This window comes from Scomber scombrus, chromosome 3 (assembly GCF_963691925.1).
Source record: "Scomber scombrus chromosome 3, fScoSco1.1, whole genome shotgun sequence".
NCBI lineage: Eukaryota > Metazoa > Chordata > Actinopteri > Scombriformes > Scombridae > Scomber > Scomber scombrus.
In genome coordinates this window covers 4,208,396-4,224,785 of record NC_084972.1, presented here as the reverse complement: position 1 = coordinate 4,224,785, position 16,390 = coordinate 4,208,396, and the positions used below count along the sequence as shown (strand labels likewise).

General features: G+C 39.8%; 1 protein-coding gene across 1 annotated transcript in view; it reads left to right on the top strand.

The window, feature by feature from the left end:
• The first annotated feature begins 6,799 nt into the window (after positions 1 to 6,799).
• The window catches only part of fbln2 (fibulin 2), a 50,444-nt gene continuing 40,853 nt past the window's right edge, over positions 6,800 to 16,390 (top strand). Inside the window, exons 1-4 of the mRNA XM_062416567.1 lie at positions 6,800 to 6,878; positions 9,381 to 9,504; positions 11,618 to 11,747; positions 13,151 to 13,337. Coding sequence (XP_062272551.1) covers positions 6,800 to 6,878; positions 9,381 to 9,504; positions 11,618 to 11,747; positions 13,151 to 13,337 — 520 coding nt within the window. The remainder of the gene's footprint in view (positions 6,879 to 9,380; positions 9,505 to 11,617; positions 11,748 to 13,150; positions 13,338 to 16,390) is intronic.

The following is a 16,390-nucleotide window of genomic DNA, read 5'->3' as shown; positions in this document are numbered from 1 at the left end:
GTATAAAGGGCTTTGTATAGATACTATGAACAAATTGTATGCATGTGGTTTGCAATTGAATCAAATGGTATGGGTACAGTAGCATCACCTTTCAGGACATCCCCTCCAACACATTAAATTAGGCAGTTAATTAATCACATTAATTTGATGTCTAAATCTAAATTGTCCATGTCTGCTGGGTAGTTATGTGATGTCTATCTGATGTCTTGTGAAGAAACACACAGCAGCAGATCTATTAAACTGACTGTAGTTGAAGCATCTGGCACTGACAGTCAATAGCTGTTTTGGATAACCTGTATTTCATGTGTAATGATGATAGCCCTGCAGGTGGTAAGGGTCCTTTATTATTATACTTGCTCTTCTGTCTAAAACAATATGATGTTTCATTGCAAGCCCTTATAGTAAATATGGAGTATGACAATATATGTTGGTAGAAATGTGTAGCCAGGTCTGGATTAACCATAAATGGGCAAATAAATAACCAGGGCCTTCAGGGACTCCTGTTGCCTGCTTTAGTGTGGAGACATTTAACCCAAACAAACCTTTCTCACTTCCTCTTATCTTCTTTCTTGATCACCTTCTATTGAGGTACTTTGGCAAACAGCAGGCATAATTACCCCTTCCAGAAAGTAATATCAGGAGCTCAAGGTCTCAGGGAGTTTTTCTCTCATATGCCAGGTGTCCACTGACCGCCGAAATGCCTTTTTCTTGCTGTTGGAAGAACATTCAAAATGGATTTATTTCACATCTTGGACATTGGGACCAAACCTCCCCACATTGGGGCTGCCATGACTGGCAAATGTGAGAGGTTGGTTTGAAGGGGAGTCTTGGATTTTGTTGCCAGGGGGGCTGCTCTTTCAAACTTTCTAGGCCATGTCTGGTCCTCAGCTCAGATCATATCCAGACTGCTGGAGGTGGTGAATTCCTACCAGAATGATCTTGGCTGGTGTCGGTAGCACTGAGCATAATAAAGTCTGACAGAGAGAGGATGTCCCAGAATATAAAGGAAATGAATCATTACTCACTTTTGGTGCAGCTTTATGTTATGTTCAGACTTGAACCTGGCTCCAAACCATGTTAATGAATCACATTAGTGCATTGGCATGGTAGCTTTTTATGTCATTTTTCCTTTAATAGCTATATCAGGTGCATACCTGCAAAAAAAGTGCATACTATCAAAAAGTGTAATAAAGTTTTGAAGCCAAATTTGGAACATTGACCTGGGCTTTATGTTTGAGCCGCCCTGCTGTCCCATATTTGGAAAAGAACAGCAGTAGACATTTCTCACAAGGCAGCCAGAGTCGGGCCCATTGTGCTGCTGTGGACAAGCTGCTGCTGACGGGTGTCTGGGGCTGATAGATTGCCAGGCGTGAAAAGGGCTGACTGGTAGTGGGAGACCGGATGGGCACGCTGGGCATTGCAGGAGATTAGCATTTCCAGGCAAAGAGGAATAATAGTTGAGAGCAAGAACAAAGCGTCTAGCTCTGTTGTTCCAGAAACAAGAGGCTGAAGGTGCAGTTTCCTCTAGGTTGACTGATTCAGGACTCCACATTTCTCTGTTCTGTTTAGGGGAATAGCTGGTCTGCCTTTAAGGTCAGTACACCTTAAGTGAGCCTGGTCAGGTTGTCGCTGTCTTCAGGGTTAACCCCTTCACTTTTCCATCAGTTGAGGAAACTCAAACAAGAATTTTTTTGGTCTTGAGAAGCTGCAGCATTTATTAACTGACACACTGTAGTCTGTACTGAACATTTACTGCCAGATTGACAACTTACTGCTCACATTTTCCTCTGCTTCACTCACATTCATCATCACTTTTCTCAACCACATTGGCTATGTACACACACCAGGCACTGCCCTATTCCTTAAAGGAGCTATGTTCCTCTTATAACAGAACCTTTAACAGAGATGTCCTTTGTAGAATGAGGAAAGGGAGGATGACTCAGAACAACTTTGGGTGTTATTTTGCTGGCACAATGTGTGAGTGAAAAACATTAATATTAATGATTGTGTGAAAATTTAAGCAGGGGCACTCATAATTTAATAATTGTAGGGGAAACACCAAGGTGAGTAGAAACTGCTGTATTTCTGGCTTTGCCCCTGAAGACAGCAGAGTATGAGAAAAAAACAGTGCAATGTTGTACTGTACAGGCCTTTTTTTTTCATGAGTGAAAGCACATATTTCAGCGACAACCCTGACTCAGTGTAAGGACAATCTTTTCAAGCCTGCAGTCCATTATATTCCCATCTGCTTTACAGATGAGACCCGTGGGGGCTGGGTTACACGAAAGGCAGAGGAAAAGAAATGGAGATGATTCTCACATATCACTGCGGTCATGTTAAAACCCCCGGATCGATTTGGGAAATCATCTGGCTGACCTTAAAAAAAGTGTGACTACAAAGCAGGGTTGTTGTCCATGGTTGTTCTCCAGGTGACATAGTAGAGATACAGATATTCCACAAGAGACAACAACACACTGATTGACTATCTGTGCATGGAGCGGTTATTTTTAAAGCGACACTATGAGTACATAAAACAATAAACACGTCTTTTCAGCCAAATGAAAGTGTCTTCTAGCCAAAATGAAATTACTTTGGCAGATGTGATCATTGGCAGGACGTGTTTCCCACACACAGGAAACAGTGAATTAAAACTTAGTGAATGAAATGAAGACTCGCGTGTGAATTCACTCAGAGACAGATGAACTTAGCAACATGTCTTTATTAAGAGCGCAACTCTCAAAAACTCAGTTAATCTGGTTTATGAGGACTGTGACTGTTTGATCAGATCAGATTTGATTGACAATAGCCTGCCAAAAATACTCAAATATTATCAGATTCTGATCCAGATGTTCCTAATCCTGATTGGTGCACAAACATATGTGACATCACCTTTTTTTAGCCGAGTCTTTCCCACTTCAGTACATTGATTAACCATGCAGAAATAGCTTATGAAATAATCAAAACTGCTCTAAATTTGGTTGAAAATTAAATGTTATGTTCATGAAGAAGTCCACTGCTCACAATAAGCTGGTTTGTGGGTAAAAAAGTGTTCGGGGCCTTTAATAAATTACATTTTAATAAACTTGTTCCAATCCAGAAGCTTAACAGCTAAGCATCACTTTTTGATAAGTAGTTACATTTTTTCCTTTATATCTTCCTTGTTGTTATCAATTGATTTCCTTTTTTTTAAATGATGATGAAGCCATAAAATGGGGTTGAGTCCATACTGATTTCTATTTTCACACATCTCATAATTGAAGACATTCCTCACATTCCTCCACTCATTCCAATGTGGTCATATTGGAGGTCACCATCACAATGCTTTCAATTTATTCTACAACCTTTCCAAGAACTTTGTATTACAGCAACTTGAGATCTAATGTGCCACTGAATACTGAAGGATATTCCTGCCAACGTGCTGCATTGTTTGCAGTGTATAATTTTGACAGGGTCTTCATATTGTTCTGGAGTAAGTCAGTTCTGTTCTGTTCTGCCTGGTCTATTTGTTTAGGCAGCATATTGATGAATGGCCATCACTGTGTGTTTCAGGGCGAGAAAGGCTTGCCACTGTGCCAGAGAGGTGGGAGCTGAGGCAGTTAGCATCCTTGCATTGTTCTAAGCCATTACCAGTACATGCCTGCTCGTATTATTACATCGTAAAAACGACACTCCCTGAATGCCTTGAGTGCCTCATCAGTCCATTCATACTGGTTGCACAAATAAACACATCCAAACAGAAAGCACTCAGAGGCGGAAGGATAGAATCCATCATGTTATAGGTCTGTGGAAGTTCCGCAGGAATGAAGGGAGTTTGAATTAGCTTTTTCTCCAAAAAAATGGAGACAATGATGTTTGTCTCTGTTTAGCTGGTATGTTTGGAGTTGTAATGACAAAAAATTCAACAATATTTCATATGGTCATTCTCAACTGACACTTCTCTTTTTTCAAATCAAACTGCCATTCTTACATAGGTGTTCGCTAATCAACTTTAACTAAACCCCCTGGTGGCCAAAAATATGGTCAATATTATACATACGTTATTTTGATACTTGGGGGCAGTAAACTCCACAATGAGCTGAAAATAAAACATCTGACAATTTCTTACGGAATATACATAAACAAAGAATTGCATTTACGCATTAAGCAGAGCAACATTAGCATTAGCTAGTTGCTCACTTTGTTAGTTGTTACTGGGTGGGCAGTGTAGTTGTTCAGAACTTTTTCTGAAAATGTGCACCTACTGCAGTTGATGATGGTATTGAAAAAATCTACTTCTATCACATCTGATCCACTTTTAATATAAAAAAAACCTTTTAGTGCAGCTGTAAAAATACTAAATTATCTATTTAAAATCAAGAAAACTCTGAAATACATCAACGTCTTTGAATGAAGAACAGATTGAAACACTATCAGAAAATAAATTGAACAATATAAATACATTTTATAAAGATAACAACATTTCACTGCAGTTTTTACATAATGCTTTTACAGTGAGAGAGAAAAGAACATCCATCCTATCAGCAGCGGTTAATATGAATGAGGTGATATATCTGAACAGACCAGCATCAAATATAATTATAAATCAGCTAATCAATATACCGTCACCTCATTAGCACAGAGTGCTCATACAGAGACAATACTGTCACATGCTGCAGTTGGTGCCTGGGTGTTGTATACAATCTCAGTCGTCTTAGATGCCTCTGACATGTGTCTCAGTGTGGTGTGAGACGGGTCTGTGTTTGGCCAGACAGAGTAATGATGGTGAGCAGTGTGAGGCAGGACTAATCAGTCCAGACAAACCCCATGGGAGCTCCTTAAGTGGATGTCTCTTATTCTCGGTCTATCTGCTACATAACAGCCTGGTTTGGTGGAGAAGCAGGGCTGCCATCCCGGCAATGGTTTTGACTTTTGCATCAACTGGCAAAAGTGTGTGTTCCTGAGCTATTGTTTCTCAGGTAATTAGACCTGTCACGATAACTACTTTTGTTGGACGATATATTGTCTCAAAAATAATCGCGATAAACGATAATATCGTCATTTGAAGATAATTTTATACCACTAATATAATGATAATATAATAGCATAACAATGCAAGGGGGGTGGGGGGTGAGATTGGAGAGTGGGCGCTACGCTTCTGTAAAAACACAGAGCGCCATTATGGGCCGGGACAGAATTATTTACCATTAATTCCATATATGCGGCGCAGCTCACTTCTGCAGTCTCCAATCAGGATGTGCACAGTGAGGAATGGAGGCAGCTACTTGCTTAGCCAATATGACATGAATAGTCTCTTAGCTGCTAATGTGAAGTGTGGCAACACTGAGGTAAAAAAATGATCAAGGTCATGTTCATGTATCATATGATAAGTCCATATATAGACATGATGATGTAGATAATTATATTATTGTATGATAAGTTGATAATGGAATTATTGGGACAGACCTACAGGTAATTAGTAAGCTTCTCCTTATTGGTAAACTGCATCTGACCCTCTGGCTGAACCTCATGTTTTGGACTTTGGCAATGATTCCTGGAGCATACTTCACATAACAGTGGCAAATTACAGTCACAAATTTTCAATTTAGTGTCAGTGCGAAAAAATGAACCTGTGTGGCTGTGACTTCAGATCTTGTCTAACCGTTTTTCCCCCTCTCTATAAAAAAGACTTGGTTCCAGTCTTGAAACAATCAGAGGCTTTATGAAATGAACTAGAGGAGATGTTTCTCCTCTTGTAGTAATTATACGTCTGTCCTCAGAGCTTCTGTAATAATGAAAGGAAACATACCTAAATCCTCATCCTTTCTTCTTGTTGGGATTAGAAACAGATCTAACACAGACTCATCAATAAAACATTGGACATGTCAGCTTCAAATATAACTTATAACAGGATCTCAACCAGGATGTGAATTGTACAACGCTAATGCTTTACAGAGCGTCGTTTCAGAGTGAAAACACAAATGTTTTGAGGGTAAAAATAAGAAGTTGCTTTTACTTTCAAGCGTCTCCTTCTCTTAACATGACGTTATTTTCTGAAGACAGTGCTTATAAATTATGCACTGTAAACTACAGACAGCCTTTGCTTCAAATGATTGTTTACTGAGCTTTAAAGCAGCCGGGGTTTCGGGATGAAACTGAATGCAGTCAATTGAAATAAAGAGTTTAAAAGCGAAGCTCAAAGCGGAGTTATTTAAGGCATTCCTGGCTCTATGGTTCTTTTTTTATGTGAATGTACACTGTGCAGTATGAGATTAGCATAGTTTAGATGTATTATACTAGGAGGTGAATACAATGGATGTTACATTAAGGAAGTTGATGCATGCAGGAAATGGCAAGATCTGATCAAAAATGCTTTATTTGATGTGGAGCAAGTTCTCTGATGTGCTCGAGCTGCTTTTAATTACAGGAAACAGGCTTCATGTTTCAACCTGAACTCATACACTGTAGTCTAAGTGTGTGTGTGTGTAAACAAGTGTATTCATGTCTGCTTTTATGCATCAGAATTGTATGAAAGAAAGTAGAAGTATAAAACAAAGCTTCATTTCATACCGTGTGAATATGAAGAATATTCAAATGTTCTGTTCTGTATATAAGCCTACAAAGGTTTATTGAACTGAAAAACAAAAGCTCTTTGTCGGTGGCTTTTCTTCAAAGGGCACAGAGAGAAGTTTGTGTCAGAGCGTGTGTGTGTGTGTGTGAGAGAACGTGTGTGCGTGTGTGTGTGTGTGTGTGTGTGTGTGTGTGTGTGTGTGTGTGTATAAAAGCAGTGGGGTGAGACGGCTTTGGGTCTGACGTGGAGGCGATGGGGAGGCTGACGAGCTCTCTGTGCTCTATAGGGCCAAGCAGCAGCAGCAGCAGTAGCAGCAGCAGCATGCTTCATGGTGTGATCATGCATTGACTAAGCTCTTCGCAGAGCAGCCGGGGATACAGCATTTCAGTCTCTGTGGGAACCGCAATGTACCGAAGAATGTCAGTGATCACTGCGACAGCTGCCCCCTTGACGTAGGCCGGGGTTTGCTCCAAATCGGCTCACTTCTAATTGGAAGCAACAAAGTGGCATTGATTTATTTCTTTATTTGTGGCTGGTTTAGGCAACAACAGAAATATGAGGTTTAGAAAATAAGAAATGCTTTCATTCCATTGGGGATTTAATGGGTTCTTGGTTTAACACGCGTTTGATGCTCATTTCCTACAGTTGATAACGTTGAATCGATGCCATTTTTCCTCTGAAAATCCTCTGAATGGTTTTGAAGAGGAGCCATCACTGAAACTTTATGTTGGTATTCTTTTACTGAATGACTAAAATAGCAACTTAATGACAACTGATTTAATTTACAGAGCCACGAATAAACCTATTTAACATCAAATCAACTCTGTCTCAGTAAATGAAGAAATGTCTTTGCTCCACGTAGCATTTTTCCTAAACCTCCTGTCATGGACTAATAGAGTCACAAAGTGTGCTGATGGTTCTGGAAATATTCTTCCCACACTGTAAAATCTCATTTATTTTAGTTGAAAGAAGCCTCGTCTGTATCACCGCATCCCCGACTTAAACTGCTGAATGTTTTATCGGGTTTCAACAGAGCGTGAAACTTTAGTTTCTGCCCACTGTCAGCAGAGCGTGTGACAGAATTTTAAGCTTAGTGATTGGATGGTTTTACTGAAATACTCGCCTTATAGTTATATGTACACAGACAGAGACACAGACCTTTGCCTATTAGAGTATGGATAGAAATGTCAGTTGGTTCACCACTTTGGTCCAGACTAAAATATCTCAACAAATCATGGATAGATTAATATGAAGTGTGGTACAGACATCCAGAAGATGAATGTTATTTGATTGACACAACATTTGTCACAGACATTCACAGTCCCTATAGGCCGAAAGACTAATGAAAGGATTGTGTAAACTTTGCAATCCCCAGACTTTTATGTAGCATTGAACATTTCAGTTTGTTCAATACTTTAGTTTATGACCAAATACCTACAGAGCTAATAACCCTGCCATTAGTGTTAAATGTTATCATGCTAACATGCTAAACGAAGATAGTGACCATGGTAGACATTTTACTGTAGCCTACCTACTAAACATCATGTTAACGTTATTATTGTAGTTTTAGCATGCAGTTGTTATTATTTAGCTACACTAGCATGTGTGTTCAGACCGGTCCATTATACTGTACTTACTAAACATCATGTTAACCTTAATATTGTGAGCATGTTAGCATGCATTTAGCTCCAAGTACAAAAGTACCAAAGGCCTTACACAGCCACTAGCATCACTGTGAACTTTCAGCATATATACAGATAGATCTTGAAGCACAAGTTCAGTTGTACTTTCAAGTTAATACTAACTAGCTAATGTTATCATGCTAAATTGCTAAACTAAGACAGTAACTATGGTTAACATTATACTGTACCGACTAAACATCATGTTAAGATTATTATTGCAAGCGTGTTCACATGCAGTTGCTAGAATTTAGCTCCACTAGCACAGCCACACAGCCACTAGCACCACTTTGAACTTTCAGTGTGTGTATAGACAGGTCCCGAAGCACAAGTTCAAAATGTTTCGACTAACTTGAGCGAAACATTTGAATGTATCTCAGGGCTTTAAGGACCTGCCTTAAAGACAGAACAGAAAAAGAAGACAAAGAGAAAGAAATCTGTGAGAGAGTCTCTCCTGAGTTCTAAGTTCAGTCAGAGGTTGAACTGAGCACACTCCCACAGACAGACTCCCACAGACATGTCAGGGGCCCAGCACAAAATAAATTGTGTGAACAATGTAAGGTAAAAATGTACTTATAGCTTTCTGTCTGAACACACTTCTTAGCAAAGAGCCAACTATTTTCTAATACAGTTGCTCATCTTTAGGACATTTAGGGTCCAACTGCCAGTCACCTGACATCATTCAAGCAGAGAAAACACAGGACTTTTCACTTTCTGAACCCTGAATACCCCAAAAACGTCCTCGCACCTTGGGGTACTGTTGTAGCTTGTGTTAACCTACATACACCAACATAAACAATGACTCTTTGTCACAACTCTACCAGAGAACTGCCATTCTGCTTGTGAAAACTACCCAAAGATTAAACTGTAGCGTGCCCCAGCTGTGTAAAGAAAGTTTCCAATCATAAAATGGGCTACTGTATTCTGGTAACCTGACTGCACCTCTTTACTCAGCTGCAGAAACCTTAAAGGTGCCTTTGAGGCGTCTACCATATGTTTCTGTCTGACTGCTCACTGTATTCGCTGCGTAGTTTAAGGCCCATGTCTGGTCTATATGGAGTGACTGTACAGACAGAGGATTTACTGCACAACTGTTTTTGTTCCATCAGTCTTGTGAGCTGATGTATGCATACCTGCATGTCTCTGTGCTGCAGGTCCAGGTGTTTATGCTGAAGACCTGCTGCAAAGCTGCTGTGCTGCTGGTGAGAGCTGGGCCACACAAAACCAACACTGCAACCACATGCCTCTGCTGAACAATGACAAGAACTCTATATGCAGGTAAGTGACATGGACTCAGGTTCAGATTATTGCAAACAAAAATATTTTTGGATGCTGCTCTAGAGGCAGAAATAATTTGTGAGATCAGGTCATTGGTTGGATATAACTAACAAAATAACCACAATTCCAGTTAGTAGTATATTGCTGTATTACTACTGCAAAATACTAGTTTAGTTTCAGCCATAGCATCTGATGTCATATCATTATTATTTTCAATGTTACTAATGGAGTCTATTAGGATTGAAATGGTGTACGGAGATGCAATGGATGCAAGTACATACTAGACCTGATGTGAGAGACACAAACAAGTCAGTCATGTTCATGCAATATGGAAGACAGCCTCTGCTAGCAATTTTGTTATTTGGTTGAAATTGGTAATTTGGTTGTTTTTTGGTCTTTTAGTCTTGACAGTTTATATAAGAGTGCTATAACCCATAGATATATTAAGAGAAATGGAAAATATTTAATGTAATGCTCCAGTATGACATTCTATTAATTCCAAACAGAGTTGTTTACCAAAAGCATATACTGAAAAAAAAAACACTTAGTCACTTCATGTATCTTGGGCGAATCATATAGCTATCTTATCTTAAAAAAGCAGAGAATAAGTGCATCCAAAAAAGCATTCAGGATGGACTGAAAGCTCCAATTCTAGGTTTTGTTCTCTGTGATAACAGAAGATGAAAATGAACCTGAAATCAGCCAATGATATTCCTGTCTAATTAAAGCAACAGGAAAAAGTGACTGCAGCCATTTCAACACATACAATCGAAGAGAAAGCTTAACAAGCTGCTGTAGCATTTATTTGATCACTGATCAGTTCAACCATTGAATGATCTGTGTGGGTGAGGGACACACACACACACACACACACACACACACACACACACACACACACACACACACACACACACACACACACACACACACACACACACACACACACACACACACACACACACACACACACACAATCACAGCAAGCTACCATGCAAGGAGCTGGCCTAATGCTTAAGGAGGACTTCAAACCACCCACTCTGTGATCAATGAACAACCCACTATACCTGCTGAGTCATCCCTGATCCAAAGACAACACACTTGAATTGACGTTGACATGAGTGTAAATGTGTTAAAAACAAACCCTGCGTACCGTGAACAGCACTTTAACAGAGCAGCTTCAGTTGTCTGTCTGTCTACACAGAGACATTCAGGCACAGTAATGGGTGTAGGTCGTCCTCAGACCTCAACACACAATCACTGCAGTTACACACATGCATGAAAGGAAAGAAAGTATAACAATTACACTGTGGGTCATGGTTACGTGCCTGTGTAGACAGTTGCACTGATGAAAATATAAGCATATCTGTTCCTTCAGGCATGCATGAAACAGAGGATTGAAAAACACAGATGACAACACTTCCTGTGTAGACAAGGCTTTAAAGTTCTGCTGAGCTGGCTGACTTCCTGCTGGCTCCCTGCACACTTTCATGTCATCAGAATAATTTGCAGATGCAGCTCTTTGAGCCTTTTCCAATTTTTTTCGGGATCAATGGCCCATATATGACAATCCAAAAACTCATTTGTTACTCTTTGAAAAAATGTATAGTTTTGCAATTTCTCATTCTGTAATTATTGTGTGTGGGAAAAGTCTTTTTGGGCCAGTGACTGTCACATTAAGAATGACATTTCATTAGAGATTTGAAAGGCCTATCTTGAGTTTGAGTAAACTTGACGATTATATAAACTTCAGTTACATTTATTCTCAAGTTTTCTTTGCTTCAGTCTCCATTGACCAGTTTCTCCTTTGCCAATTCATGCTCACGAGTTTTTCTTATAGGGTTAGTCTTATATCACGTAAAAACTGTCTCTTTGGCTTTGCTCTGCTTTTTGAGTTCAAATCAATCATATTATCAGCTCTGGCTTGCTTGTACGACTAAAAGCTCCCCAACTGTGCTGCATCTTTTTTTGTAAATATCTTCAGCTCAACATATCATCAATCATTTGGTGATGTAAATAAAAAATGTGTGTGTGTGTGTGTGTGTGTGTGTGTGTGTGTGTGTGTGTGTGTGTGTGTGTGTGCACTTGTGTGTGCACTTGTGTGTGTGTATGTCAGTGTTGCTCAGAAGCAGTGCTGCCTCAGCTCACTTAAAGAGAACCAGTGTGAATTAGGTATGACTGCAGCCAGAGGAGGGGACACATGTGAAGCATCTGAGGAGGACCAGTGCGCGGGCGACTCCTACCAGGCAAGTTTTAAACCACTGTCACTCTTGTTAGGCCTGTCACAATAATTACATTATTGACTTATCGTACAATAATATAATGATCAGCATCATCATGTCTATATATGGACTTATCATATGATACATGGACATGACCTTGATCATTTTTTTTACCTCAATATTGCCACACTTCACATTAGCAGCTAAAAGGCTATTCATGTCACATTGGCTAAACAAGTAATTTCCTCCATTCCTCACTGTGTACGTCCTGAGTGGAGGAATAAAAGGTAATAATAATTCTGTCCCGGCCCATAATGACAGTCTGTGTTTTTACAGAAGTGTAGCGCCCATTCTCCTTTCCCAGACCCCGCACCCCTTGCATTATTATACTATTATATATCATTATATCAGTGGTATAATATGATCTTCAAATGACAATAATATCGTTTATCGCGATTATTTCTGAGACAATATATCGTCCAATAAAAGTCTTTATTAAAGCATGAGAGGGAAGATAAGACAAACAAGAGGAGGATGGTTGAGTCATGACTGAAAGACATGACATCATGGGTGGATGGCACACATGTTCTCTTACTTCTAAGCTCTCCATAAAATAAACAATGAACTGATTAAAGGTTGTTAACATTTTCCTCTAGAATGGGAAATGAACTGTTTTTTGTGAGTCAGGTAGAGTGTGACTCACTATTTCAAACGGTTCATGGTGATAAAATTAGACAGTGTTTAAGCTATCCAAAGACAGTGGTGAAATACTGTGGATCCTTTGGAACTGCCACAGTAATACGATGTATTTTAGACTTTAAATTGTTTAAACATCCCCTGGAAGGCATCTTTGTTTTTGCCCAGAGTGAGATTTTAATTTTAGATACCTGTGCCAGCAGAGAGGCTTTCATAAAGATCAGACAGTTTATTTGTGTGTGTTGGCTAACACAATGAAAAATACTTTTAAAGAAATGCCAAAATCTCTCATTTCTGTATGCATCATTCCAACCTGTGAACGCTTCCATATGGAAATGGGAATCATGCCTTTGCTCAGACTCAGCTCAAATAACATTCCCCGTTTCTCCAGGAGGAAACCCGGTGGTTTGGCCCTCCAGCAAACTGTTCATGTGTTAACACAGCTGAGCCAAACCATTGTGCCAGGTCATTGTCTTAGAAGAGAATACAAAAAGGTGAACGTCTGGTTTTCTTTGCATGACATGTGGTTCAGCTTGAGGCGGTAGATAAAATCCTTTGCTGTGTGTTCATAGGGGTGAACTAGCCTGCTCGCCTGTTTAGTTCTTATGTCTCCCCTTCCTCTGCAGTTGACTTAACAGTGGAGGGCCATAAAGAGAGGAGTTGATTAGAGATGTGAAGGGCACCCAGTGACATGCTCCTAATAGGCTCTGCTGTTGTGTCTGGATGGGCAGGTGTGCTGCAGCTGCTGTGCCCTTGGCATACGTGTTCGCAATGAAGGACGTGGTTGTGATGTCCACCAGTACCTGGGTTACCCATGTGGACATGTCTTCCTCACATGCTGCGAGGAAGAGGAAGGTCCAAGCCAGACCCCACTGAGGAGAAAGCTGAAGCCCAGACCTACTACTATACCCAGAAAAGGTAACACTTACCAACCGCACAGCATTTTTTTTACTGACCTGGGGCTTTCAACATGGAAAAACACTCACATGCCTTTCTGTATGTGTAAAACTAGTTGACTTATGATATAACTGAAACAGGGCTTCTATAATGAAATAAGCAATATGTAAAATGGGAAGTTAATGAACCTTGCACATTTGCTAATGAAAAAACAAACTATTAAGATTAGATGTCCTCAAAGGGATAAAAAAAAACAAAAAAACATCTATAACTTAATGACTTCCTCGGTTGAAGATCATGTGATTGGTTAAAAAGCTCCAGAACAGTTACTTAAGGGACCTTGAGCTCAGATTGATTTGCCACCTTCTGTTCAAGGGTCAAGAATACATTTTAAACCTTCAAAGATCGTAATTTTATCAGCATTTATACAGCATGTGGTCCTTGGATTGATCCCTGTTCCATGATGATCCTGTAGATATACTGTTACCATCTTTGATAAGAGAGGTCAACGGACATGATTCATGAAAAGTACCATATGGGGTTGCTAACTAGCGACTTTGCTGAAACTAGCCAAACTAGATAAACAGTGGTGATGGTGGAGATCTGAGTGGAGGATTAACAAGATTTCACGTCCAAAAAAACTTTAATAGATGCTGGATCAAAAATCACACCAAAGGCAAGAATCAAACTAAAGATCCCCACACAATACTAGCAGCTCCCAGCAATTTTAATAGAGCAACGTTTCGGTCTACCAGAGGTCTTCATCAGACATTGTCAAATCACCATCACAAAGTAAGACAAGCAATATGTACTAGACAGAAACACATTCATTGCTCCGGTGATCAAGAGAACTGAGTGGTCCATAGAATTTAGATGAAGCTGCCCATCAGTCCAGTAGGTCCGGCCACTATATCTTAGCCTAAGAAGATACATTGTAGATATAACATAAGTCAAGCTGCCACGTGTCTGCTCTTTGGTTGGGTAAGAGTAGGATTCAAGGGGGGTGTCTAAAGGTATATAAGGTCAGAGAATGTTGTTGGAAGTTTTCTGATACAACCAGGGAAGATATTAAGAGGCTTCAGCAGTTAGACAAACCAAGTGCATAACTGCCAAAGTTTAGTCCAAAGTCTTTTAGTACTAAATTCCTGCTTTGTGTTACAATTCCTCTGCCATGGCTCAGCAAGCTAACACAGTCTGTTGAATCCATAGACTGTATATAAAATGGACGTAACATCCGTGACGTCACCCATTGGTTTGTGGACTGCTGCTTGGAAGCGAATAGTATCGGATTCTGAGCAGCGCCATCTTGAAAATTTCAGGTGCATGCTGGGTAAAAAAACACGGATTCTACTTATATGGGCATCAGGAGCAGCATGAGGCGCCCTCCTGAACCTGTGAACCAATCAACCTGTCAATCACAACGTAGCCACGCCCTAATGCATACCCTGCTTTATCGTCACATATAAAATCAGGGAGGCCAAAATGTCCCAAATTAACATCATACTGCATTGAAGAAGGCTTTAAACTAGCGATTGAGACCATAAACACATTTTGAAAACGTTTACTGAGGTTATAAATCAAGTGAGAAGTTGGTGAATTCTCCATTGACTTGTATAAAGACGGAAGTCCTTTTGACACCAAAATGGTCGCCGCCTGGTGGCCTTTTGATAGAATGCAGTTTTAAGTTACTTCCGCGTTCGCATCATTTCAGAGGACCGGAACTCCCCGCCTGGTTGAATCTCAGAGAATTAAATTCTTAAAAGACTTTGGAAGATCCCCACTTGCTTTGACAGTCAAGTTTGATTTCAGACCTCTGAAGTTTCATATTAGTTTCAGTGGCACGTTGTAATTAATTTTACACAGAACAAGGACGATGTATTTTGTCCCATATCACTTCAATTGAAATCGCTTTAGCAAGGGATTTATTTGCAGTGAGTACAGACAGGAGGAACAATTAAAGCCATATTTTAAATAACAACCAATAATCCTTTAAATAGACATATGTGCATATCAGTATTGTCTTAAGATATCAAAAAATAAAACACTTTGAATTTGGATACTGACTTGTTTGAGTATACTTATGTTTGTCTCTTTCAAGTGGGAACACACAACATACTCAAAACCCACTCATAATTAGTCTGTAGCTTTGAAGTAGGACACAACTTTGGTACCTCAAACTAAGGGCCTGATTTACTAAGATCCCAAATAGTGGGTACTAAATCGCGTGCACAGTGCAGTAGATTGCGCGTTTCGTTTGCGTGCGTTTTGCGGGTGATCTACTAAGAATAACTGCGTAAATGAAAACAGGTGCAACAGGGTGGAGACAGCAGTATTTAAATGAGGGTTTTGCGTGTCTGAATGGAGAGTTTGGACGAGCAGAAAGCTGCAAGCGCAAAATGAATGTACCAAAATTACATTCAGATTTGGTAAATCACAATGCGTGTGCTAAATAACATATTTGCACTCCTCCCTGTATTTTGCACACTGAGGTTAAAACGCCCCACATTGCATATTCATTATGACAAACGTATCAAATGGACAGTGTGTATTATCTCAGTGCGCTGCGTTAGGAGATGCGCTTATCACTTTTTTTGCGGGTGATGTCATGTTTGCTCACGTTTTTACACAACCTTTAGTAAATCAGGCCCTAAGTGTATTATCCAACTGCTGTTAAGGTAAGCTACCATTTTTCTTCAAACAGTTGTCATGGTCTTTATTTACCTGAAATGCAGAGGGTACTAGGCCTTTATTAGAAGAAGGCTTATATTTAAGTCAGGCCTTTACTTCTAATTATCTCTGTTTGCTCATATTTCTTCATATTTTAGTAAGAAGCATCCTTGTTTTATGATTTGTTTCTGTTTGTTACTGCATTATCGATAATCCACTTACTCTGATGTGTGGAACAATAGTTCTAGTGCCTGAGATCCATGCTCATATATGTATGCTTCCTCGCTTACCCAAGTTACCCTGGTTACAGTGGTTAGTCATGCTCACAGTGTCACTATTAGTGCCATTATTATTAAAATATGCACCATTATGTCTGTATTTAAACAATATCACGTCTCTTCCATCCC